This window comes from Telmatherina bonti (assembly GCF_933228915.1).
Source record: "Telmatherina bonti genome assembly, chromosome: 11".
NCBI lineage: Eukaryota > Metazoa > Chordata > Actinopteri > Atheriniformes > Telmatherinidae > Telmatherina > Telmatherina bonti.
Window position 1 is genome coordinate 30086196 of NC_136629.1, and position 26685 is coordinate 30112880.

Consider the following 26685-nt stretch of genomic DNA (forward strand, 5'->3'; position numbering starts at 1 on the left):
ACTCAGTCCTGTGCTGGGGACGCCAAACTGGCGGCTGCAACTGCAAGACACTTTCGTGAGTCTTCTTTATATGTTTTACCTCAGTTGAAGATGACATAACTTCATAAAAGGACTATTCACCAGGTAGTTCAGACTTATATCCGTTATAACTTGCTAAGGCACGCGTCATTTTGTTGTTGTTTTGTTTTGTTTTTCTCTATAGTTGTTCATACTGGGGTTTCCCCAGACACTTTGTTTGTTTTGGAAATGTTTGGTAAACAAGTAAGAAAACATGGGTGTGTTTTTGTTATAGTATAATAATAAGTGCATGTATGGTTGGAACCCCGTGAATTGAGAAATGAATCCAGTTTAGTGTCTGGACTGATCAACCTGTTGCTGTATTGATAGTTGCTTGTTTAAGACGTGTACAAATGGTGCACACAAGGTCGCTGAGGCAGCAAACTCCCTTTCATCTGACAGCGTAATGAAACTTAAGATGGAGATACTGTACCTGTGTGTGTGTGTGTGTGTGTGTGTGTGTGTGTGTGTGTGTGTGTGTGTGGAGGCAGTGTGGTTGCTTTGCAGCATGTATTGACACAGAGCTCCTCACCACAGCCTTGAGAAGAGGATTGAGTGCTTTGACTCACAAAGCTTAGCTACAAATCATTCACCATTTCCCCTTTACACACTTGTGTTCCTTTCTCAGATAATGATATGAAACATTACTTTCCTTATTATTGTGCATTTTAAGTGTAGATCAAGAGGAGAAGAGCTGTTTTTTTAGCAGCAAAGGTTAGCCACATGGTTCCTTCTCATTTATTTTTCTGCCTAGTCTGCAATTTTTTTTCATGTTTCTAGAGTCTAATCAGAAAATACTGTGGTGCCTTATTATAAAGAGTAAAAGATGCTAAGATTGTGCTGTAACATGTGAAACAGAAACAACAAAGATAAAAAAAATCTCACAGACATTCATGGGATCAGAATGACATCGGCCAGATCAGGCTTACCTTGCAGCTTCTTGATTGCAGTCTTGGTTAACAATGAATGCCAAGGATGTCAGAGTATAAAGTACCATGAGATCACAGTAAAAATGGCTTATTTAGAACAATTTCCTCTGTATTGCATATTAGGAAGCAAGTGTTTGTGCTTATGTTTTGTGCTGCTTAAAGTTGCAAAACAGTTGCTTGATCTTTGTTGACTCCACAAGCAAATTACCCCAGTGAACAGGTCTTGTGGGAGGTTACATGAAGTGGAAAATACCTGGAAATGTTTCTTAAAACCACCATAGCTGCAGTTGTCCTTGACCTGCAAGGAAGACTGGCTAAATTGGTCAGCAAAACAGGAAATGTTACTGGATGTTTCAAGAAACTAGCTCAGAGAATGATCCCACATAGAATATGAAAATATGAAAACATACAATATTTTAAAAAAAAATAGAGTAGCTTGAAGTTCAGGTTAGGTGTGAAACAGAGAGATGAGAAAATATCTAATCACACGTCTTGAGTGTCTAATTACATGGTGGATGTTGATAGTGGTCCTCACAAATACAGGTTAGACTTGGCGTAAACTTGCTTGTCGTACTTTTTTTTTTATGTGCCTTTCCCCTTTTGGGAGGATTATGACGGCTGCACCTTGCTTTGATTTCCAAAAGAAACCACTGCTGGAATGTCACAGTTTGGTGTGAACAAGCATAATAGATCTATTAAATTTTGTCATGTGAACCTGCAGACCTGTTGTTTGCTCAAGCTGGTGATTATATCTCCTTGGCTCGGATTAAAATGTTTGTTTAGTGGTACCAGTATCTAAGTTTTAGTTTATAAAAACATTTCATTTTAGACAGATCACAGATGAGCATTTATAAAAAAAATAAAATAAAAGGATGAAATGAGGCATTTATGTTCAGTTCATGTCATTAATTAACTGTCAATATGCACTCATTTTAACCTTTCAATAGTTTGCGTTTTAGTAAAGTGAACACCAACAGCCATTGAAGGACAGTTTCTTTGTCATGCAATTGAAGCACAAGGCCTTTACTTAAGAGTGGTTCGATTCTCGGCCACAACTCTGTCTACTGTTGCTGGAAGGCGCTTTAATAAAGCACAACTTGATGCGCTACACCCGTACTCAACAGCAGCTCTGGCACTATTTGTCTGTAAACTTGTTTTGGACATGGTAGAGGCATAATTTATGGGAGTAATTAAGGCCGGTGGGTTTTTAAAAAGGATCGCTCTGCACTGCAGTGTGTGCTTAAGACGCACACATTTGCAATGTCTTTGTGTTGCAGGCAAAAGGCCCTATTAGAGCTCCATTCTGTCAGTGGGCAGCTGTGTGCCTGCGTGCTGAGCAAGCCACTGGCCCATTCACGGTCTGTGTGTACAACTCTCACTCAGTCCACACGCTGACGCACATGCTGCCCCTTTCTCCCCTGTTGGTTTCTTTCTTTATGGCTATCTGTGCATTTCAGCCTCACTTTTTGCACATTTTACACTCCTATTTGTCTGTCTGTTCAATTTATAATGCATCTCTCTTTCTCCTTCCTAGTTCTCTGGCCTGTGGCATTATGCAAAGCTACCAGAACAGAATTGTTAGCCATGCCTGTCTGTGCCTCCATGGTACTCTATTCATTTCAGAAGCTTCCCTTTCTTCTGTGACTTGCAGATATACTGCTGCTGCTTTAGACGTACTGAATCTCATACAGCTTGGCTTAAAGTAAAGTAAAACAATTAGCTGTTATTATGTGGTGTATCTGCTTCAATGCTGCCAGGCATAATTGTATGGGTTTTTTTTTCCTTCATTAACATGATAGATTTGAAAGTTTGGCATCTTGTCGCCCACAGAGCCATAGAGCTGCTGCTGAAAAGAAAAGAAGGATTCTCACATAGACCAGAAAAGCGCTCTCCCAACCCCCCAACACCAGACCCTAGACATGAAAAGCATTCTGAGATGCAATAGAAATTCTTCCATCAGAACATCCTACTACATTGTTTATAGACGGTAATACAAAAGACTCATCTTGAGTTACAAAAAAAAGGTGTTTTTTGAAACTCAAATAAATGAGTGTGTCTGAAGTGTTTAGGTTTAGGCTTTCTGTTTTTTTGCATATTCAGTATCTGATGTCTGCATGTGTGCATAGCCAGTATTCTTCTGGAAAACCACATAGTCCAGGTGAACTAATCTATTGTCTTTTGGTGCTTTGCATTTTTGCAAAATTCTTGTTATGAATGACAAGAGTTTGCATCCCTTTTTTTGTTTCTATTGGCTGCTTTGGACAGGCTTTTTATTGAAATTCTGACTTTCACCTCACATAACTCTGAACTGAATCATTCAGTGTGAAATTTGCTTTTCTGTTGCCCCGTTCTGGTGATGCAAGATCCCAATTGCATCCACTTAAAAAAAAGGGAATTGAAAGCTTTATTTTGGTGTTTTACAGAGACAGTCTAATTTAGTGTGATCTTTGAGCTTCTTTTCCAGTCTTATAACAAAACTTAAGTAACCATATTCCCCAACAACCTATTCAGGCCGTTACATACTACACAAGAACAGATAGATTTGTTCTTTCTTTGTCCTAGAGCTGTGAAAAAAGAATGGCATCATTTTGTTCCTACAGCCCTGGTTTAGGAGTTACTGTAGCTTGTTCTCAACACATCAACTGGGAAGAACCTTTTTTCTCGTGCAGCATTCCAACAACTTCTGAAGTTGGACGTGGTTGATTCATAGAAGTGGAAGAAAGCTGCCATTTGCTTCCACTTTCATGCCAATGAAAAAGATTCACTGCAATGATTGCTTCCATTTAAGGTTGAGGGGATTGTTTTAAGGAACAGGTGTTTCAGGTTACGAAGAAATATGAATATCTTTTAAATGTAGGTCTGAAAAATAAAGCTACAGTCACCGCCCTGTGTAGATCCCTACCACACTGTGGATGAGGTTACTCATAAATAATCAGGAGAGAACGTACATTACATCTTCTTACCATCTCAAGAACTCAAAGCGTTTACGATTTTTTTTTTTTTTTTTATCAGAAACAACTTTTCCTCATAATCTTTGGGCCTTTGAACAAAACTCTTATGTATCTTTTAAACTATATTTACATAAATGTCTTCAGGAAAGTCTCAAGTTTTTGCCTTTAAATTTTCCTGAAATGTTTACTAAAATATTAATGGTTTTATATTTAATGCATACACAGAAGAAAACCTTCATAACCAAGACTGGACTTGGTGAAACTGCTACTCACATCACATCACTTGATCACATTAACCATTAGCATTTTCTTCTTCTAAAGAAGAAAAATAACCAGTATTTACTGGGCTTAATTCATTTTTGAACATTTTTATTAACTCAGATTTTCATCACTGTTAATCGTAGTTGTGTTTTTTTTTTTTTTCAGTGTCTTTAAACCATCTTTCTGAGATTAGATCAGGTGAGATTATAACGCAGCTGGAAGCAAATTGTCTACTTGGGAACTTTAGTTCTTTGTTTTTGTAATTCTTCATTTTTTTTGCAGTAATGATAAAAGTTTTTCAGCAACTGAAGAATGTTTTTAAGGGTCTTAATTACCCCTAAATGTAGAAATGAAGCCTCAAGTTTCATTTTAAAGTGTTAGGTGTTTTGTGTAACTGGAAACCCGGATGAAATACGCACACATCTTATTATCCATTGGAATTACCACTGGACAAATCTTGACATCCAAAAAAACTTCCTTATAGGATTTTAGTCACTGTTGCAATGTTTCAAGCAACACACCCCTCTTCAAACTATTCATTTCTTTGCATTGAGCTGTCATCATAATTCATTGACAGAAATTAATCATCTAAAGAAAGGCTCGACATTTGATATACCACAACAATATATAAGCCTGATATAAAGCTCTTGTGTACATCACTTTTTTCCCTTATTTTGTGCAACTGATCCATGCTAAGTGATGTGTTCTGTCTTTCAAAAGTTTTTTTTTTTCTTTTTTTGTGCAAGCTTGGGCTTGATAATGGAACCAGTGTGACCTGACAATCCTTCTTGCACAAAGAGGATCAATTTTCATGGCAACGTATAATAACTCCCATCCATAAGCCTGTGCACTACTGGATATAAATGAAATATTACACATTTTGCTTGCACCTGCAGGTTTATCAAGACAACCGCCCAACACAGTTAAGTAAGAAAATTTGCAAACCCATCATCCTGGTGGGATCAGATCAGCTTTCACACTGAATGATGTCAGGAAGTAAAATTAGGACTGTATAGATGAACATCAAACAGAAATGCTGCAAAAATCTCTAGTTGCTAACTTTGATCTCTATGTCTAAACAAGGAAAAAGACAAAAACTACTTAATTAAACTTATGAAACAAGTAGCGACCACAAAATGTTTCCCAACCCGTGGCCTTTATGTCTGTCAGATTATAGCACTTTTATTAAAATCACTTGATTTCTTAGCATAGATTAAATAAAATTTTATCTCCTTTCCACCATTTGATTTGATTGATTAAATTTAGTTACCCCCCCGGAGTTTCATAAAATAAAAAAAATAAATAAAAAAAACCCAAAATTGATCAACAGCATCGTGACTTCCATCCTCCTCTGTCCTTGAGAACAACTTTCAAGTTTTCACTTAACGTTATGTTAAGCCGTGTAAACTGTTGTGTTGGTTCAGTTTCAATGTAAACACATAAACCGGCGCACCTTCAACTTGCTCTTAAATTTTCTTTGCCCATCTCTCTTACACATTATGCTGAGCAGACAGAGGGGTCCATATGGTGAGCCGAGCCGTGTCATGGATGAATGAATGGACCGATGGAATGCTGCAGTTTTCATTCTGAGATTCTCCCATCCATCCACACACACTCGTAGCGTTCGCAATGTGAGCATGTTGTTATATAACTCCAAACTGATTGTTTATTGGCAGATTGATTTTAGAGACTGTGTAAGATGATTTGTTTTATACAACATGGAAGTGAGCTCTCTTATTGAGCTGAACAATTGCAAGGGATTTCCAGCAGCGCTGGAGGCTCCCATGTAATGTATCCATGGTGGATTACAGCTCTGGCTAGTGTGCACAAAACAGAGCAGGCAGTTATGGATAATGGAAGAAACCACTGGCAGAATGGCATGGATTGATTAGGGGGCTGAGTGTAATTACTGGGTTACCTGGTGTTTGGAGAGTCAAGGCATGCAAGGGTTAGTGCAGGGGCCAAGGGGCCCCATACCTTTCTCTACTCAAACTAAAACACCTGATCTTATGCCTGTCAAGCTTCTAAAGATTTCAGTTAACTAATTCCTTGTCTGAGACACAGGGGTCGACCCTGAATACATTTCAGGCTGCTCTGTGTTTGCAGGTTGTGTGTAGCTGTGCTCCAGCTTGGTAAACTGGCCTTGCTTAATGGTCCATTTTCCCACAACAAACACACTCACTGATAAGGAAGTGATGAGCTGTTCAGACATTAGTCTTCACTAGATAGATGACGTCTGCCATTTTCAGATCGCCAGTTGTCACTGTTGACCTCCGTTTGTGTTTGGTTACTATGGCTACCTGCTCAGTTTCTGTAAACTGTGTCTTACTAAGCAACTGTTTTATGAAATACAGACATGTCTCTGTAGAAGTTGTGGGATGTTGTAAACTGTAAATCTATTAAGAGCACAATGATTTGCAAATACTTTAAAAGCTATGCTTACTAAGAAATGGTCATCTGCATCAGTGTTGAAATTGGATTTTAGTTTTTCTTATCAAATAACCTTATCTTGAATTTGATGTCAGCAATACATTTCATAATTGGGTCAGAGAGTCAGGAGAGGCTCCAGTCTTTTAGAAGTAATAATTGGAACTACTCTCTGGGAAAATAAGATATATCACATTCTTAAAAAGTTAATTTATGATCTAATGCCAATAATATCAGTAGAAGATGTGCTGCATATGTGGCCTTTGGGCTGCTACTACATTAAAAACATGACCAACGATTAGTACAGTAAAAATAGCGGCAGGAGTTCATCTAAGACAAAAAAACATCACCTTGTGGTCCTAGAATAATTTTTGCACAGTTCAAAATTTTAATATCAGTTATAGAGTGGGGTTGTATGAGTGTATATGACATGAGTAAGTAGCCTTTGCTTCAGTATGGAAACGACAAACCACATTTTGCATAATGCCACAGCAGCATGTAGTTAAAGTGTGTGTTTAAACTGATCTGCCTGAAGTCCAGACCTGTGACTCACTGAAAACATTTCACGTATAATGAATGGAAAAAATACAAGACATCATTAAAGCATGTTTTATAAATGGGATTTTGAGTCAGAAAAACTTTCCCACAAAGATATGAGCGGAAGAAACGTCCCTGAATTCCTTGTGGTTGGATAATTTCATATATGCTGCACATTAAATGTAAATATACTGTAATCACATTCTGTGAGGGTGAGCCAAATCACTTCCATGTTGACTGGCTTATTTATGTTAAATGTTTTGCTATTTGGCAGCAGGAATGTGGTATTTGAATTCTTATGGTTAAATGACATCTGAAAGGGAAAGTGGCTTATCATGTGAAGTTAAGTAGATGTTATAATGCCGTGTGTCTTGTGTTTGGTAATGAAGTCAAGTGCTCCACACCCAGTACATCAACAGCATGAGACCACAAGGGAAGTAGAACCCATACCCTGCAAAGGGAAGTTTGCTTACATTTGCAACTAATGCTAGTGTGACTTCATGCCAGCTGAACTTTGAGACGATTACCAGTGGTGGCTGAACTCGCAGACTGACTGACTGACAAGAATTTGTCTGTTTAAATTGGTTTTCTTTCGTTGCAGATCTGTTGTTACAGATTAATTTCTCACCTTTCGAAGGGAACATCAGGAAATGGGGTATTACTTTGGTACATTTGAGCACTGGCTATGTGAATGCAGAGGTTAATGGTGACTGTAGTTTAACAAATCTCCAAAGGAGAACAAAACTTTATACTGACAACACTCAATGTTTGATTCACTGAACACCTTATTGTTAATGCACTAGTGAAGATGCAGTGGGGGGATTGTGTGCTCTTTTTGGCAACTGCTCCTTCGCCAGTGGGTACCGGGGTGATGGCCAAAGGCGTTAATGGTATGTCTTAAACTCCTTAGAACCATTTTTACAACCTCGTACACATTATCTAAGGAAAAGGGTGGCTGCTTTTTACTCTGAATAATTTTTCCGAGCAGACTCACAAACTAATGTGTCTTTTATACACCCTAAAAAAGGAAAATAGCCAAATGCTTCATTTTTGGATTTTCATTTTCATTTTAATTCTTTATTGTGATCATCATTTACAAAACTAATGTAGTTATTCAACTTCTTGCTCAATGAAACTTGTTTTATCAGTCAGTCTCTGTGGAGGAAACTGTGTCTTATTGAATCTTATCCAAATCTGATAAGTGCAAAGTTTGCCACCCATGCAGCTTTTTTATTTGTCTCTTCATCGTCATTTCATTTGTGTGAAATGAATCCTTTTTTCAACAACAGCCACTGATCAAAGTCTTGACACCAGACGCACTCCGCGCAAGTATGCAGTAACCAGAGCCAATTGGTGATGGACACCAAACACCCCGTCACAGAACTTTAGGGGGGCTCAAAGGGGCTTCTATTCATCTGCCTGTACAAATCACAGCTTGGGCAAAGAGCCATATTATCTTAGCTGCCCTTTCTTGTGCCCTCCTGAGTCACTGAGTATTGTAAGCCAAGAGCTGCTGTCTGCAACCCAGCATACACGAGTCTGCCTGGAGGTATCATTTAGATTTCAACCCACTCCAAAGGTCGCACTTGACATGGCATTCATGACAACTGTAGCGTTTGTATTCTCAAGTTATGTTTACTATTAGTGAGAAATTGACTTGCTTCAGATCACTGGCCTCTTCTCATGCCACGGAAATCTGAAAGGCGGCTGCTGAAGCATGCATCACTTGATAGCTGCAAAGTCTTTTGTGAATGTAAACTGTGAGACAAAACACTGATTAAGCTTCTCCCAACTGCATGTGCAACTGAGCCTTTAAGATTTAGATTGTTATTATGAAACCATTTTTAATTCAGCACGAGAGCAGTCATGAGTGTAAGAGTGACTCATCCGACCCAAGGTACCTTGCAAACAAAAGAAGCTTTTTCACAAGAAATACAGCCGACAGTAAACAGTCAAGGCCTCACACAAGCATTCAACAGTTTTCTGTCCATTAAGCTTTGGTTACCCCATCATGAAAAGTCTGTTCATTAAGTAAGCATGGCTCCAGGGTTGAATTCACACTTGGCCTGCCCTCTCCCATGACCCACACAAGTGCAGGTTAACGTAAGCAGACAGCATGAATGGACACACATCCACGAGCACCGGGTGCTTTAACATGCTACTCTTCCTCTTCAAAAGGCATACTGTAACAACCTTAACACATGACCACCATTCTCATAGTTGTCATTCTTATTAGCACACACATGCACACAAATTGCGCTGCGCTACTCCACCCTAACTCCTGTGTCAGCCTTAATCAGTAAAGCAATCTGTGAAACTGATCACAAAAAAACCTTTCTCTCTCCTCCAGCTCCCACCACCAGAACCAGCTTCTTTTTTTCATGCAGAGGCCCAGTTGTGCTCCACTGACTCTGGGATAAATGGAGATAATGGGAGTCATATGCTAGAAGTTGGTTTAGGGCAGGCCTACATGAAACATTTATATTCTTTATGTAGTCATGAGGCTGTGGAGGAGGGAAGGGACAGAGATGACATTGTAACATAACATAGAATAACTGCAATAGTAAAATAGCTTTACAAAGTCTCTATGTGAACCCCCCCCCCCCCCACACACACACACACACAAACACATATACACACTCAAAAGTCCCACAAAACTCATTAATACCCAGTGCATACCCTTGCATGGTAAGTGCTACAACCCTCTCTTAACACAAAACCACATGTTACATGGGGAGGGGGGGCTGCACAGTGGCGCAGTGGTTAGCACTGTGGCCTCACAGCAAGAAGGTTGCTGGTTCAATCCTTGGCTGGTTTGGTCAGTGGCCTTTCTGTGTGGAGTTTGCATGTTCTCCCCGTGTATGCGTGGGTTCTCTCCAGGTACTCCGGCTTCCTCCCACCATCCAAAGACATGCATGATAGGTTAATTGGTCACTCTAAATTGCCCCTAGGAGTGAGTGTGAGCATGAGTGGTTGTTCATCTCTCTGTGTGGCCCTGCAATGGACTGGCGAGCTGTCCAGGGTGTACCCTGCCTGTCGCAGTTCGGAAAATGAATGAATGAACATGGGGAGGGTAACCTGGTGGGCCTGGAGGACTCATTAGCCCCCACGTGTTGGTTCACAGTAGCAAGCTGTCATTATCCAACAGTTGATTGGAGGATCTAAATCTCTCTTTATATGCTTTCAGTGTGTTTTATGCCTCAATGATGAAGGAGAGCTTAAATCCAAAGTCATTGCAGCTATTTATTTCTCAGAAAAACATAACTGAACTTGCCTATCATTTCCAAAGGACCCCCCCCCCCCCCCACACACACACACACACACGCACATTAAGTACTTTCAGAAAAGCAGATCAGAGCAGCACATGCGCCATCTGCCAAACATGTAACTCCCTCCACAAGTTTAAGAGTTGTGTTTACTGCAGTTGTGCTTCACCAAATGTAGACAGCCAACCGCAGCTCCATATATGTTCCTCTTCTTTTCATGTGTCCAAGCCACATGTGGAGTCATGTGATCCGAGCGATGTTTTTCTCTGGATTAGTTAAACCTTGCCCGCTCCAAAAAGCGTAGATTTCCATATGCTCAGTGCATTACGTTGATGAGGTAAATGTCCCATTTTTCCCAAAGAAGAGGAAACAGTTTTAACATCACAGCATGTGTTGTTTACCAAAATAGCAACTGTATGGGTGTGCAGCTATACTTAAAGCTGAGTTGTTAACTTTAAGTATTAGGGTGTTAAATGTTTAAATGGAAAGAGTTAAGTTACCCCCCTCCCCATCTTTTTTTTTCTTTTTCTTTTTAAGCTTAGAGTTTTCCTCTGTGAACCATTTCAGTTCTCTGGATGCTGTGTTTTTTCATCAGTAATAAAATGTTTTCTGGAAGGAATTATGATTTAATACTGTGCTAAAGTAATTTTGTATTTGATAAGTATAAGTTATCCCAAGTTTACTTACCATTTTACCCAATACCACAAGATAGGAAAATGGGTGCAGGGGCTTGGTTTGGTTAAGAAGCTTACATTTACATATAAGTCTCTGATGTGACAATACTATGTTTGGGTAGAATTCTTTGGTAGTATTTGCAACAAGAAAAACACAAATTTTGTACTTTTAGATTCAGCTGGCTTCTTTCAGTATTTAAATGAGTATTTATGTTCCTCTTTTGCATCTTTCTCTTTTTTTTTTTTTTTTTACATTCTCACAGGTATCAGCTGAAGTATTGCAAAAACCCTACTACCTCCGCTGCCTTCATCAGCACTGCTCTTCAGATGGGAGGTCACCAACTGCTCATCTGTTTAGTCCAAATGCACTTTCTGCTTACCGCCCTTATGTAAGATGCCTGCTCGTGGCCGTTTTCTGCACCTGAACACCCTGGAGCAGAGCTGCTTGTTACCATGGTGATCATTTTCTCAAAAACACTGGAAAAGAAGAAGGGTGTCAATGATGTAACATCTAAGAGCATCGAGAGACGGCTGGTGAGAGAAACTTCACATTTTTTACACAGTGCAAAGAGTCCATTATCTGTTGCTGCAAAGGTAGTCACATGTAAAGGCTGGTGAAATGGGGGGAGCAATTCAAACCAGCAACTAGTAGCCTGTTGTTTATGTATATGTTATGGGAACATTTATCTTTTTAAATTTAATGCCATCATCCAGATCAGATCCAAAGGGAATTATAGTTCAAATGAAAAATAAAAATGTTTTTTTTATTTAGATTTGAGAATATGGATGGTATTTATTACAGTCTATCATATCATCTTACTTGCAGTTGCATGCCGCTTTTAATGGCTTGAAGACAAATTGTAATATGCAGCATTTTGTTTGGAAGGTGAATACTGGGAACTATTTCTTTTTTTTTTTTTTTTTTTTTTTTTTTTTTACCAATAACTCGGTTTCAGTTCTGAACGTAAGGTATGGGGTATTTACATTTTATTTTTATCTCACTTACCTATTTTCACTGCAGAAAAGAGTAGCTTTCACTTCTCCTACTGCTATGTTGCTGCCACTAATAATCTACAAAATCTTAACACTCATTCAGCCACATGTGCCAGAAACATCCTTTAGATTAATATAAAAATGTTTTATTACTATTTTAAAAATAAAATCTAGGGACTCCTGATTTTTTTTTCTTGCATTTAAGTGATTAAACCTTGTAAATGGCTTTTTTTGTTTTTATTTATTATATTTTTCAATTTTTGGAGACAAAAGATTACATTATCTTTTATATGTGATTTTTAATATAAAATATGGCTAAAATCTGAATTTTTTTGTGGATTTCATTAGTTTTCACTAAATCTTTTTGTTACTCCTACAACTGAAAAGCACTGAGATCAGAGTTTGCCAGTTATGTAGCATATTCATCTTCAGCATCACAACCTTTGTTTTGGACTCTAAACTACGTATACAAATCAAATGTTGTGGTAATAAGGCCAAGGTGAGACAAAGCAATGAACATTTTCTTTAGAATTGTTGTCTGTGTGGAAAGACATCACCGTCTTTGCGAGTCAACTTGACACTAGGGGTGGGAAAATTGATTAAAAAAAATATATATATATATTGGGATTTTCCTGCTTCACTATTTTAAAATAAATTTTTTTTGTTGAAAAGTGGATTTTTTTTTTCCAAATAAGTAAAAATAATCCATTATAACATTTTGTCATTTTTATTGTTTGTATTGACCTTTTTACTTGTCTTCTTTGGCATTATAGCAGCAGAATGATGGTCTAGGTAATGTGTTGTTTTTCTTAATTGAAATCAAGCAAAAAAAAGTTTTGTACAGTATAATATAATATAATAGACGACAAAAATCAGCAAAATTGAGGAATTGTGGGAATCGCAATTCATATCAAATCGGCCCCCCAAAAATCGGAATTGAATCAAATCGGGACGAAAGCATATCGTCACAGCGCTACTTGACACGATAGGCGTGTGAAGACAACTGCCTGTCTTCATACGGATGGATATGTGATGATTTCACACATCTCAACATGAAACATACTATACATGCAATATCTACCTGAAAAATGTTTGATATTGACCTGCTATGTATATGTTACTGTAGCTAAGTTAAGACTGTTAAAGGTGAGATGTGTGTTTTTACACTATCCCACATGTAGCCATGCATACCAGACTAAATGAACCCACTTATGTATTTAGAATTTCACATGTAAGGCAAAACAAGTCAGGTTTATATGTACAGTACATTTCCTGCACAAGACAGTTAGGTACATTGCTGTCATTATGGTTCTAGTCACCGATGCAGACTCGGTTCAGTTCCAGTAATAAATTATTACTATTATTGGCCTTCTTAGTGCAGTCTGGCTGGAATTTCCTTTATTACATTTTTGAAGCATTTTGATGACTGTTTGCTTTCTTTCTTTTTAATTTCTTTTTGTTTTTTTCTTCAGAGTGAGCTCCACACCATGAGCAGAGGAACCACCCTCTTCTCCTGTGGAACTGTGGGTGAGTTATTCTTGCACTTTCTACTCTTTGCTTCCTCTTCTGTGTAACAAAAAATTCAAATCTTGTTGACCTGTGCACATAGCTCCCAGATATGATGCCATGATAAATTGCCCTTTTAATGCCTTAACAAGTTGAACCATCAAGGCCAGTTACCCCTGCTAAAACCGTCTTGTTGCATATCCCCCTGATCAGCATAGTCTCACTTCTCTCTTTCTCCATCTGTCACTCGTCCCCCTCTCATGATAAGGGTGCACCTGCCTCCACACAACGTTGCACAGCGCTCTCACGGGAGTGAAATGTAATTGAATATACTGCTGCGTATGTCAACAATTTCCCTTCAGTTCTTTTAGAGTTTACAGCAATTACCCCCCGTGTTAAAAGACATACTACTGTAAATACAAGTTGCCACTATCACTCACTGTCTGCTTTTTCTAGTGGGGAGCGATGCCGTGATGTCATAGGGAGGTGTGTGCCGTACTTTTTCCACTGTTAATCCTACCATTAAAATTACTCAACATTGTTAGCACAGCCAGTTCTTTGTCTTTTGCTTTCAAAGGGTGGTCTTTTGAAGTTCATCCCATTCTCCTTTTGTCAAGTTGTTTTCCTAACATTCCTGTCAGGTCGTCGTACATTGTCTGTCCGCCCAAAACAACGATTTCCGTCCACCAGTGTGTGAGACAGCATGCCAAACTCAGAGACAAGCATCCAAGACAACGGCGTTTAACTCAGCAAGCTGCAGCTTATTCCAAAAGCTTGAATAGTCTCACCACTTAACCACTTGGCCCGGTGTTATAAGCTGCTGTGGTACTTAAACTCTAGGTGTATTATCTCCTGCAGCTTTGTGTTTTGGTGTCTGCATTCTTGCAGGTCAAAGTTTTAGATAATCAGGAATGTTGCTTTTTTAGCCCACTGGATTCCTTAGAGATGTTTTGCAAACCAGACACAGGAGGACTGGCCTCTTCTGTTCTGAAAAAAGAGAGTCCTATTTACCATAATTTAAGATTCCTTATGTACGATTTTTTTCGTTGTTGTTGTAATTATGAACATAATGGGCACAGAAATGTCTTGCATATTTTACTCTGCATGTCACCCATCTGCTTACAGTGTGAAATGTAATCCAACATAACCCATTGGGATCTTGTTGAGTCATATTGCCAGTTGCTAAACTAAAACTATTCTTTCTACAAACAGCCAACTTTCTCTAGACCTTATAAAAATTATTACCTTTACAGGCACTGAAAATTAATTTCTCGTTTTTATACACTGCTACGCTTTTAGTCTTGCTGTCAGTTCTATTTATTTTTTTTGCCTTGAGTTCTGTCACACATGAGCAATACTGGTTGAAACGGTTCAGCTGTATTGTTATTTCCCCTAAAGATTATCCTGTCATTCATCTACAGCCAAATGACTGATAACCTGTTCTTTAGCACAAATCCAATGAATTTCAGCCAGATTTTCTGCATCACTTTGTGTTTCTTTGTGATCTCCTCTGCAGTTAGCTGTCGATTTTCCAGTTTGTCCTTTTACAAGAATCATTGTCTTTGCCTGAAGCTGTCAATCTTTACAGATTGTTTTTAAACTACATTATTTAACACCAACAAGCATATACAGACTTCTGTTTTTTTGTCGATTTTAAGTCGGGGGGGGGGGGGGGGGGGGGGGGGGGTAATCATGAAAAAAAAAAGTCAGGAATTGCTGCTCTGATTAATATATTGCATGTAGTTTCATATATTGATGTCTGTCAAGGCAAGTTTCACTCAATCTTGTCTGTTTTGACTATTTCAGAGGCAGATAGATGGCTGGACTTGAGGCGAAACTGTACAATCCAGCAAAAATCTCCATGTCAGACTGAATCCAGTCTGGAGAGCCTGTGGGACACCATACCTGAGTCTGGGAGCCGGCACTGGGCCAAGGAACCAGGCAGCACCACAGCTATCACCAGTCTGATAAGAGACCTGAGTCTCAGCAGCAGTAATACAATCAACACCCAAGTGACATCTGCCACCAGCCAAACTCCCGTAGCACCCCCCAGCAAACGCCAGTGTCGCTCACTGTCATTCTCAGATGAATTCAGTGGGTTCCGCTCATCTTGGAAGCCTCAAGGCTCACGCGTTTGGACGACGGTGGAGAAACGCAGGTGCCACAGTGGAGGAAGCGTCAGAGGAGGAGTAGGAGGCCAATTTCCCCCTATGCAGCGTAGTTCCAGCTTCAGTTTGCCCTCACACTCCAGCATCTCCTCAGATGGAGCCCTGGACCTGCCATTCTTCAACCAACGACTGCCTCTCCACCCTCAGTTCACTGCCTCTCCAGTCTCCCCTACCTCTCCTTCCCTACATCATCATCAGCACCACTCCCACACTCAGGTCTTCCTCAGGCCTCTTTCCCTTTCCCATGAGCAGATCAGCCTGACAGAGCTTCAGAGGGAAGAGGCATCTGAAACCAGCTTTCCCGACTCCACCCCGGAGTTGGGAAGGCGAGCTGGAAAAGGAGGCGAGGGTAAAGGCTGTCTGTCTCGGAGCAAGTCCCAGCCCTGCGTGCTGAACGACAAAAAGATTGCCATGAAGCGGAGGAGGCCAGAGGATGCCCAGGAGCAACGACCGTCTCTAGATTTGGCAAAGATGACTCAGGTTAGCTGGAAACATTGGCACGAACACATAAACACACACACACACACACACACACACACACACACACACACACACACAAACTCGCCTTCATTTCAATTTGTGTAATCACAATTACTATCTTTAGCATTTGATATCACTTTCTATAATAAACATAATTCAGCATCAACTTATTTCTAATCTTAATTTAATGCTACAGAATGTCGTCTATTACATCCAAATCATGGACTGCTTGTGCTTACAGCACAGACAAATACCTTCTTGTTCTTAAAGCAAAGGGAAGTTCAACAGATCCTCAAACTTAGTCAGGTCTTACTCTCTCTGAGTCTGATTAGAGACTGGATTAAATCAAGCCCAATGAAGTTTTCCGGGTCGTCAGTCCAAGGCTTCAGGGCTAAGTGATTTCAGGCTTTCCTCCTTTCAACTCATGGAGTCCTGTTCACTCAAGAAGCATTCCTCATGTTCGGTCACATTGCCTATCGCCATGCTCTAGCAAGCCCGGCTTCAGTTTATCATTTCATTAACTCTGTTGGGTAAATAGTCTATCCTAAAGATGGACTTATTGTGTTCATTTTGTTTCCTCCCTGCAACTCCTTCCCCTCCATTTTTCATTTGCTGAAGTCCTACATCTGTTCTTTGTGGCGATATTTGTGTTCTTTGTGAGGACATTCAGATACACCAAACTATGTACTTCCATGTCCACGTCAAGAGTTTGTTTGTTCTTTTGTAAGGTCACAGGAAACAGTGGAACAGCCACAGTATAAATGACTAAACCCAAAATAGAACAGGAAAAGCATTTTAATGACATGTACTGGTTTAATGCTTGGCCATGCTCTGATATTTTTGTAGTGAGGTCCTACGCTTCCTGCTTGTAGCATTAAATCCATTCTGCACACAGACTTGTGCAGTGATTAGAACTTGGATCTCAGACTATATCTGATTGAACTTTGTTTTCCTAAACATAACGTTTATGTGATACTCTTCTTCCATGATACCTCCTGTCAGTGGAATTTGTGCTTTTCCTGTTCCCTTATTAGAAAGTATCATCAGTTTATCCATCCGCCCTCCCTTCTTTTCCAAAAACAGTTGTGTTCCCAGCCAGTCACCCTCAGGACTCAGCCAGGGCTGGATCAACTAGGCCTAGGTAATGGAGCCCAGCAGGCATGTTTCCTCTAGTCCTGCCAGCTGCTAAGAGGGGAAAATCATGTACACACAAATGCAAACACACAGCCAGTGTTACCTTCACTTGTGTTATTTCTGCCAAGTGTAGGTTGTAGTTAAGGAACTGTTTGTTCTGAAAGTTTGACAGATGGGTTGGTTCTTTTTTTTTCTTTTTTTTTTTTTTTTTTTTTTTTTCACTACAGTTTTTCACATCATCGTAGTTGATTTGCATGATTGCAGCCAGTATTGTTGAAAAGAGTCAGGTTGTTCAGGTTAGATGAGTCATTTCATGTCTGCTGCAATTGTTTTGACTTTTATGTAGTGGCTGGAGTGAGAAAACTCACTCAGCATTGTCATTAAACTCACACTTAGCATTTGTTCTACTGAGGCTTTATGTGTTTCTGTCAGTCAGCACTTTGTTTAAAAACCTGTCTTTGGGATCCTCGACAAGCAGGCTTGTAAGTTGTCATGGTACTTTTAATGACATGAAAAATCATAGAAATTCTCATGGTTTGCTTTAATTTGCCTATTTTTTTTTGTTCATTAAGACTTTGAAAAAGAGACAACTTTCAGCTGGTAAACTGTTTGGAAAAGGAGGTGATAATGTGGAAACGCAGTGCTGGTTACAACCAGCGAGACTGCTTTAGTCACCAAAAAACACAAGTATTGATGTCCATTTTAGGAACTGGCGAGGCCTTGGATATAAATTTGCCATTTCTGATCTACATTTACAATTGCGATACTCACATCACATTAGTTGAACTTTACTATAATATCTAAGCTGGTATTGGGGGGATGCTTTATGACCTTTGGACCACATCCCACCGAGCAATGTGATGTTAAAAAGCTGCTTAATCAACTGTTCTTTCAGTTCCTATTGTATGTTTGTCTTTGGGTGTCTCATCTGGTCTCATTCAGGGTTGTTTGGAGTTATAACATGAAAGTTTTTGTTTTCTGGTTTCAGTCTAAAAATACTTTCATTATCTTTTCAACAACCTCGCAGATGTTTATCAGACAGAGTTATACTGTAAATATACCGTTAGTTGCTTTTGTGAAACATATACACATGTTTTCGCCTTTAAAAAAACACTGTTTTAAACAACTTACACATAGCCAAGGAAGTTCTGGTTTATATTAGGAGCGAAAGCAGAAAAGCAGTGTTCAGGTGGCATCTATTAGTGTCAGTCGCTTAGTGGAATATCTTCATCCTCCTATTTTTTCATAAGAAGTGGGTGTGTGTCATACCGAACTGTCGAGCTGAAACAGTGCCCTATACATCTCGGCTTTTGGCTGTCCATTTAGAGGCTTTTGTGTTTTTTTATTCATCTAAAACATCCTACCAGTTTTATCAGAGTGGGAGTGAGTAACAGAGTCTAAAGTTCAGGAAGAAAAAAAAGAAAACTGTAAGTGCATGTGTAACTGGCACTAAACTCTTGGTTATTGAAGAGGAGGAAACATGTTTGACTTAGCGTTAGGTGTCCTTGCTTGTGGTAAAGAGGGTGTAGGATTGTGACAACTCAAGTGTGTTTTGTCAGTGGAACATATTGTAATTTGGCCTCCAGATTCTTCAACCACGTCAATGAGGACGGGTGTGAATTCTGGGGATTCATGTCATGCTAATTGGCTATCGCTCAACTACTGAGGGGATTTACATGCTGCCACCCCCCAAAATTCCTTGAATATCCACCCTGTCAGCAGTGTATTTCAGTCCACTCTTATGTCCACCAGCTCGTTTTCGTCCCCAGTTGCCCTTCCACTTCGGCACGGCATTGTTTTTTCCTCAGAATTGTGGGTGTAGCGAGCTGTCAGACAAGGAATGTTATCTCTTGATTGTAGGTCACTTGCTGAATGATTGTTGACGCAGCACACACTTTGCTTTTCAGGAAATGGTTTCTCTGGTGTGAGCCTGGTCATTTGATAACTTCAGCAGGGCTATTGTATGTTCTGAAAAGCAATAACAGGCTATCTTTTACTGCATTTACAGCACAGGTGGTAAAAGGTGGCTTGCTCAGCTCATGCTTCAATGTGCGTGTGTGTGTGTGTGTGTGTGTGTGTGTGTGTGTGTGTGTGTGTGTGTGTGTGTGTGTTTGTGTGTGTGTGGATGCTTGTGCGCCTAAAAGAGAAATATCAGGATTAAGAAAGGGAGTATTATTTCAGCAGGGAAACTGGCAAACAAACTCCTCACCCCCTTCTATTAATATCTTCTAACTGGCCCAAGTTCGCGCTGCTCCTCTTTCCCTCCTCTCTCTACATCTTCGTCCATTCCTGGGATGGCAGACATGGCGATCATAGCAGAGAGTCTGCAGGCATGTGGAAACACCTCGGTGGGCGTCTCGAGGTGTGTTTTATGACTGTAATGACATGCTGCTGCTGCTTGTTATACTGTATATGTGCATTGGAAGGCATCACTTTTGTGGAGTTTTGCATATTGTCTCCCCCTTTTCAACACCGATCAGCTTCACATAGTTTTGATTTTTCTGCCGGCGTTCAGGCATGTGTGTGGATATGTCTCGCATTTTCTCCTTGGTGAAAAGCAAAGCAAAGACATTCACACAGATAGCGACACAGATGATTAATGTAGCGGAGTGCAAGTATGTAATCTGACTGTCAGGAATGAGTTTGATTCTTAAATGTTTCTGTTCTGTCTTTTGTTTCTTTGCTTTTAGCGGCCGTTAGCCTGTCTTTGTGTCACTGAAGTCATCTGACTGAATCAGCAAAGAACAGAGCTAAACTAAAGAACAATTTGTGTATTTACTGTACTTAAAGTGTCTGCCACGATCGATACCTTGTGTGTGTATTGATTTGTGTATACGTGGTTGCAGTCAGGTTCACAGCAAGACCTTTGTTACAGCACTTAGCAGGGAGTTTGTTGTTTGCCAGGAGTATCAGAAGGATATTTGCTTAACCTCTTAGCATGTGCTTATGTTTTTTTCCACAGCAGCTGTTTCTTGAGCCCATGTTGCAGATAACATCTTTACATTGTAGGCTGTGGTTGTGGGGATCTTGCTTTGAAGTAGTGGTTGCTGGAGTATCTGATAGCTTCATTGTGAGTGTTGAAGTCTTTGCTTCTTCCTACTTAAGAGTCAGTCATTTATATAAAAACTCCTTAGAAATCTAGTATGGTTTTACTGAGCATGAAACACGGTAAAATGAGGTAACCATCTTATGATGTCATCATTTTTCACGTTTCCTTGCCCTTCTGTTCATTTTATGATACTTTACAAGATCTAGGAAATGTAATTAACAAAAAATAAAACTTTTTTCCATTTCTCTTTCAGTTGATGTTGTGGATATAGAATAGCTTTTGTCCTTAAATGCATCATTAAAGCTGGGGTAGGTAATCTTGCTCAGAGACATGTTTTTTTCACTCTGGATGAACTGGTTCCTCATCCTGATAGTAGTCTGTCAGTACATTTAGTCATCATGAACAATAGGAAATATAGTTAGACCCCTCAGTTTACTGTAAATCTGTAAAAACTCTGACCAATTAAAACTTTCCTACCAAAATGGAGTTGTTCATTTTTTTATAAAAAAGCCTTGGATCATGCAAGGAGCAAAACCAGAAGGGGAGGAGCCAAGACAGGGTGCAGCTTTCAAATAGTGCTAGCTACCCAACATTACCTACCCCAGCTTTAAGTAACAAATAGTGTAAATAAAAATTATATGAAAGCATCTAATTGATTTAATGGAGCCTGTGATGGACTGGCGACGTGTCCAGGGTCTACCCCGCCTCTCGCCTGACGATTGCTGGGAAATCTTCCAGTTTCCCAGCAACCTAGAATTAGAATAAGCCATTAAGAAAACAAATGAATGATTTCATGGAAACTTTAGAGTGTCGCTTTAGTGACGTTGTAGTCGGGACCAAATACAAATGTTTTCAGTGCAACTTGTTAATTGAAGAGATAAATCTATTCACTGTGAACAACAGTTTCTTTAATCTTGTTTTGTCTTTAGTTTGGTACATTTTGTTTTTTATTCTGTTTATTAAGGGCAAGATATAACTCCTGATTGCATTCTGTAATGTACCATCCCTAAAAGCGACATAAGTGGAATTGTTTGTAGGAGTTTTTCTACATTAGAGCAGACATTACTGTCAAGTCTGTCTTTTAACAAGTTTCAAAGTCTGCATCACGAGGAGGAAAGGGTGGTTGGATGGGGCAGCTAAATGCGTCACTTTCAGCCATGAGCTCGACTGTGTTTAGACAAAAACATTACTTTGGATAAATCGGAAAAGACCAGAATTTCTGCCACAAACGTTTTTACAATGTGACTGTCACCTGCACATCATGTTTGCATATTAACTCGTTACAATGACATTTTGTCATTTCTTGGTTGGTTTTAGCCAGCAGTAGGACTTGAACAAAAGTTACAATATAATTATATAAATAGATAAATAATATATATAATTTTTTTCCCCACAGATATTGTTAGAATCCTGTTAATTCTAGTGAGTTATATTGGGCATGACAGCATTAGGGTATAGTCCATGTGTGAGGTAGCTGTGATTTATATGTGCCAGAGTTGGGTATGAAGCAGAAATCTAACCCTGATCCTACAACCCACCTCCACACCCACACAAAGCCTAGCCAGCCTCGGCAGACTTTTTAGAAAGCATATTGTAAAGAAGCTGCTGCCTCTCCCCTTTCGTCCTCTCTTGCTTTAGTCTCCTCCTCTACTGTGATAATTAGTAGTGGGGTAATACTGGGGGTTGAACAGAGAGATCTAGAGCTTAGAAATCCCCTTTTCCACTCCAGTGGGGTAACTACAGCAAAAGCCTCCCACTCTTCACATGATCACTTCAAGCGTTTGCAGATGAAGCATCGTAAAAGTAAAGTTAATCCAGTGGGAAAAAAAAAAAGAAAGAAAAAAAAAAAAAGAGCAGGCCTTAAAACTAGACAGCCAAAATCTTGCGTTACGGTTTTCCTTTGGCCCATTGGTGAGCCTGCTGAAAGGGAGACTCCCAGCTCATTGTAACAGCAAAAGCAATGTCTGAACACATGCTAGGGAACATTAGAAGTGTCTGTCATGTAAGCTGAGGCTCTATAGAGAAAACCTCATCTCTATTCACCTCCATGCCTCTAACATCTGCTGCTGGGGGCACTCCAGAGATCATTAACCCCTTCACTGCACTGCACGGCTGCCTGTCTTTGTTGCAGAGAGGAAGTCAGGGTGAAAAGAGGGCATGAAAGCATAGCAGGAGACAACTTCTTAAGTGAACTGAATCCCTTTAAGGTCAAGTTCTGTGAGCAAAAATACAGCCTATTGTTCATATACATATTCGACCTGACACTCCCTGGAGTGCACTAAAAAACATCATAACCACTGTGAACAACAATAGCTTAAATAAGAAATGTTCCGTACCACACAGGGTTGGGTTCAGTGTGTGTTTTAAAGTGGCTTTCAGAGATGAATAACGCACTTTGACAAAAGATACCTTCTGTGGTTTGCATCTTATTTCAATGTTTGTTTCTCATAAAAACTAGGTGGTTAAGAGTTATGTGGGGGGTTTTTTTTTCTTACAGTGAAATGCTCCTATGGTCATGTTTACATGTTCACATGCAGGCGATAAAAGGGAAAGCAAGCTTTTGGCTGCTCAGACTGAAACCCAATCTTCAACTGTCCTTGTGGAAAGCCCTCAGCTGGATCTCCCACTGTCAAACCTTCAGCTTTTATTGCTTCAATAGATTGAAGCTGGCATGTGAACCCAAACAACAATGATATACATAAACCAACATTTAATTTTCCCTTGTCTCTTCCTTTTAGAAACTTCACACTTTTCAGAGCTTGAGCTGCCCTGGATTCTCAGCCTCTGACAGCTGCCAATCAAGCCTGCCCCCGCCTTGCTTTGAGATCGCCAGCCAATCAGAGTCAGACTTCAGAGCTGTGTCTGAGCTGGGACTAGTGTCACGTCAGGATGTGATGGATGACGAAGAAGAGGATTCGTCCTACGAAGACCTGGATAGCGACTCTGCTTGTAGTGCGGACTCACGACCCGGGTCTCCCACATGCATTGTGGACAGTAAACGCACCCTCTGGAAGGGTGATTGTGGCACACAGAGGGACATTTTTCAACTTGGCGGTGAGCTGGACATTGACCAGATTGAGAGAAACTGAACATTTTTAGGAGATTTTAAAAGACTTGTCAGAACTGTTATAGAAAGTTATGCCTGCTATACTAAGGGGTGACTGTTGAAATGGGCTGTATGAAAACGAGTCAGCTGAAAGGGAAAGATGTTGGAAGGATGGAGCAAGAGGTAGATGATGAAACATTAAGTCTGTCGCTAATAGCTGGCTTCTTAATGACAAATTTGCCTTAAACATTCTCACTGTTTCAATCAAAAGCAGTGCCCTTAGTTGTAGTTTTTGTTTTGATTTGTTTTTTTAATTGGGTATTTGGCTCAACTCAGGAGTGGGAGAGTGAGGGTTAGTCTTAAAGAAATCTTCCAGCCCTCACTGTTTTTTCAACCTGGTTACCTTTCCAAAGTCAGCTCACCTTTAGGCTTTTAGTACTGTAGCGGTAGCTGGGCTCTCCTGTATGTAGCACCAGTTTGCTTTGCAGAGAAACTGGAAGATGGTGTGAATCAGGGGGGCACAAACAGGAGGAAGAAGTATCTTCTCAAAGATGTAGCCTTTGCCTTTCCTCTTTATCTTTTGTGCACACGTATAAATCTTTTTGTCTGAATGTAGGCTCGATAAGCTTTATGAAGAGTTAAAAAAAATGAGAAGTGCCTTCTTTTGGGTTTGTGCTGTTGTAGTTCTCTTTAAGAAACTAGTCTCACTCAAAGCCACCTCCTCTGACCTTCATATGCAGATTATATATTTGAATTAAACACTGAATCTCAACTTTCGAGTTCTAACAGCAGCATGTATTTTTCTACGTAACAGTTTTTTATGAGATGTTTGTGAAGGAGCAAGAGTACAGTGTCTTTTATTGGAATGGACATGAAATAAATTCACAACCTGCGCTCATAAGTCTGGTTTACTTTCAGTTCATCAAAGTTTGGTGCATTTGATATTTTTTTTTCCTGTGAAAGGCAGATTTCATTTTGACAGATCAAAAGTCTGAATAAGTGGCAAGTTTCCAGATACTCTGTAGAAGCTCCCCCACAGTCACTTCCTGCATCGCATCTCACACTCATTTTTTTGAAGCTCAGCCTTTTTATTTTTTGATGATCAAATCTTTTATTTGCATTTTTTTCCTGTTATGCATACTCAATGCACAAACTTCAAACCCCTCTCAGTCTCTTCCCAACCAACGAACGTTAACTCTCAAGCATAAAACAAAATGTGATAACTATCAACATAGAGAGCATCAGATATAATTTAGTTAATATATTGTTGAACGATATGAGCAGAAAAATGTAGAAACCTTGAATTCGCCTTTAAAGTTTGTTTTTAACTTGATCTGCAGCCTTGTACCAGAATAAAATATTTTGTTGTTTATCATTATGGACCGAGCTGGAGATAATTTTAGATAAATAATAACAAACGTCAAATACCAATGCAAAATATTAATGGAGTTTGGTGTTTTCCATCTCACTACGATAACTTTTTTGCTGCCGTTAAACCCACTAATAATATTCGTTTTTCGCATTGTGACATATTTATTGTCAAAAACTTATTTAGAATAAGCATTTGAGGGTGTACTGTAATATTTTGTTCTATTATCAATTAATGCTGTTGCAACCTCTTTCCAAAATTTAGCAATTAGTTGACATTCCCAGATCACATGCAAAAAAGTCCCTGGTTTACTCTGTGAGCATAATGTACAAAAAGGGTTATCCAGAACCTTAATTCTGTAAAGGTTACAGGGTTTTGAAGCTCAGTCTTTCAGGCGTCTCTGTTTATAAGTCCATAGATGCATTTTCAGTAACCATTTTTAATTGAGGAGAGAAATCTTTCCCCATGACCACCTAAGCTACTTATAACTCTTTACTGATCAGCCCAGCTGTCATATGGAAGCATTGCATATGTACTTTTCTGCAAACTGTAAATTATTTGTGATGCATATATCATATATAAGAAGTCATATCTATTTAAAAAAAGACAAAGACAGTGGTAGTGCATGTCTTATCAACTACCAAGACACAGGAATGATGTTGGACAAAGTTGCAGGACCTTCATTGTGGAGATTTATGTTTGAGTCCCAGTTTGACTTTCACTCTGTATTTGGTTTTCGGCTCACCTAAGTGCCAAAAGGGCTTAGTTACATCTGGAAAATATCAGTTTGGTTTAAAATGCAGTCTTTCAAAATGCTGCATGTTGCTGTAAAAGTGTCAGGACTCTTTTACCTGACATCACATCACATTCTGTGCACAAGTCTGGACAAATGTTGCAAGTGCAAATGATACAGTTTTTCCATGATAACAAGACCATTTATAAACATGTTTAAGCTTCTTCGAACACAGGGGTAACTTGTCTGTCTGCCTATGTGAATTGTAAAGAGTTAACTTGAATCTACACTAATATGAAGTGTTCCAGACTCTACAAAATCAATAAAAGCAGCATAGGACCAACAAATTGTATGTTTTTTTAAGATTATGATTTAATATCAGTGTATATAGTATCTTAACGCCTTTAGATGATACTTATACACTTACATGAATGTTGATTAGGTAGCTTGTCCCATTCAAAACCAAAGTAGGCTAAATGGTGTGGGTCTCTGAAGCCTGGTGTACAGTACATTCTCCTGGCCGAAACACTTCTAGGTGTTAATATTAAAAGAAGGAATTTTTTTGCAGGCACTTACACCATCTTATTACACTATAATTATGCATTAGCACTAAAAAAAAGCAGTATGTCAGATCCATACGTACAGTAGCTAATCATGCAATTTCTGAGCTTGTAGCCTGTTTGCTTGCACCTCTCAAGGTAATGGTGGACTTGTTGCTGCCACTAAATGCAAGTATTTGTGAAAGGGTTTGATGAGTCAGGAGGGAGTGGCTCATTTGTTTCCAAAATGTTAAAATCATACTTTTGTTTTTTTTGGTGTGTGGCACTGTTTGATCCAACATTTTATTGATGCAGTATAATAAAATGGCAGGATGCTTAGATTTGGAATATTCCTGGCGGGTAAACAGGGGCTGATGTTTGAAAGGTTGTATAACTTTCAAATGTGCTTGTTCTGCACATATTTCCTTAATACATCCCAACTTATTTGGAATGGAGTGTGGCCGTAGGTGCCATGTTGCACTGCCTTGTCTCCTCCCAGTAATAAATATGCAAATAACAATAAATCGCTTGCTTTCACGTTTAGTTCATATGACAATGAGAGACAC

At 39.4% G+C, this 26685-nt stretch overlaps 1 protein-coding gene across 1 annotated transcript; it reads left to right on the plus strand.

Annotated features, from left to right (window-relative positions):
- On the plus strand, positions 1-24379 carry LOC306762716 (protein FAM53B-like). Its single transcript, XM_079249311.1, has 5 exons — positions 1-55; positions 11366-11636; positions 13568-13622; positions 15408-16249; positions 23171-24379. Exons 2-5 carry the CDS (start codon positions 11556-11558, stop codon positions 23519-23521), a joined length of 1329 nt encoding a protein of 442 aa, XP_079105437.1. The 5' UTR covers positions 1-55; positions 11366-11555; the 3' UTR covers positions 23522-24379.
- The last annotated feature ends 2306 nt before the right edge of the window (positions 24380-26685 follow it).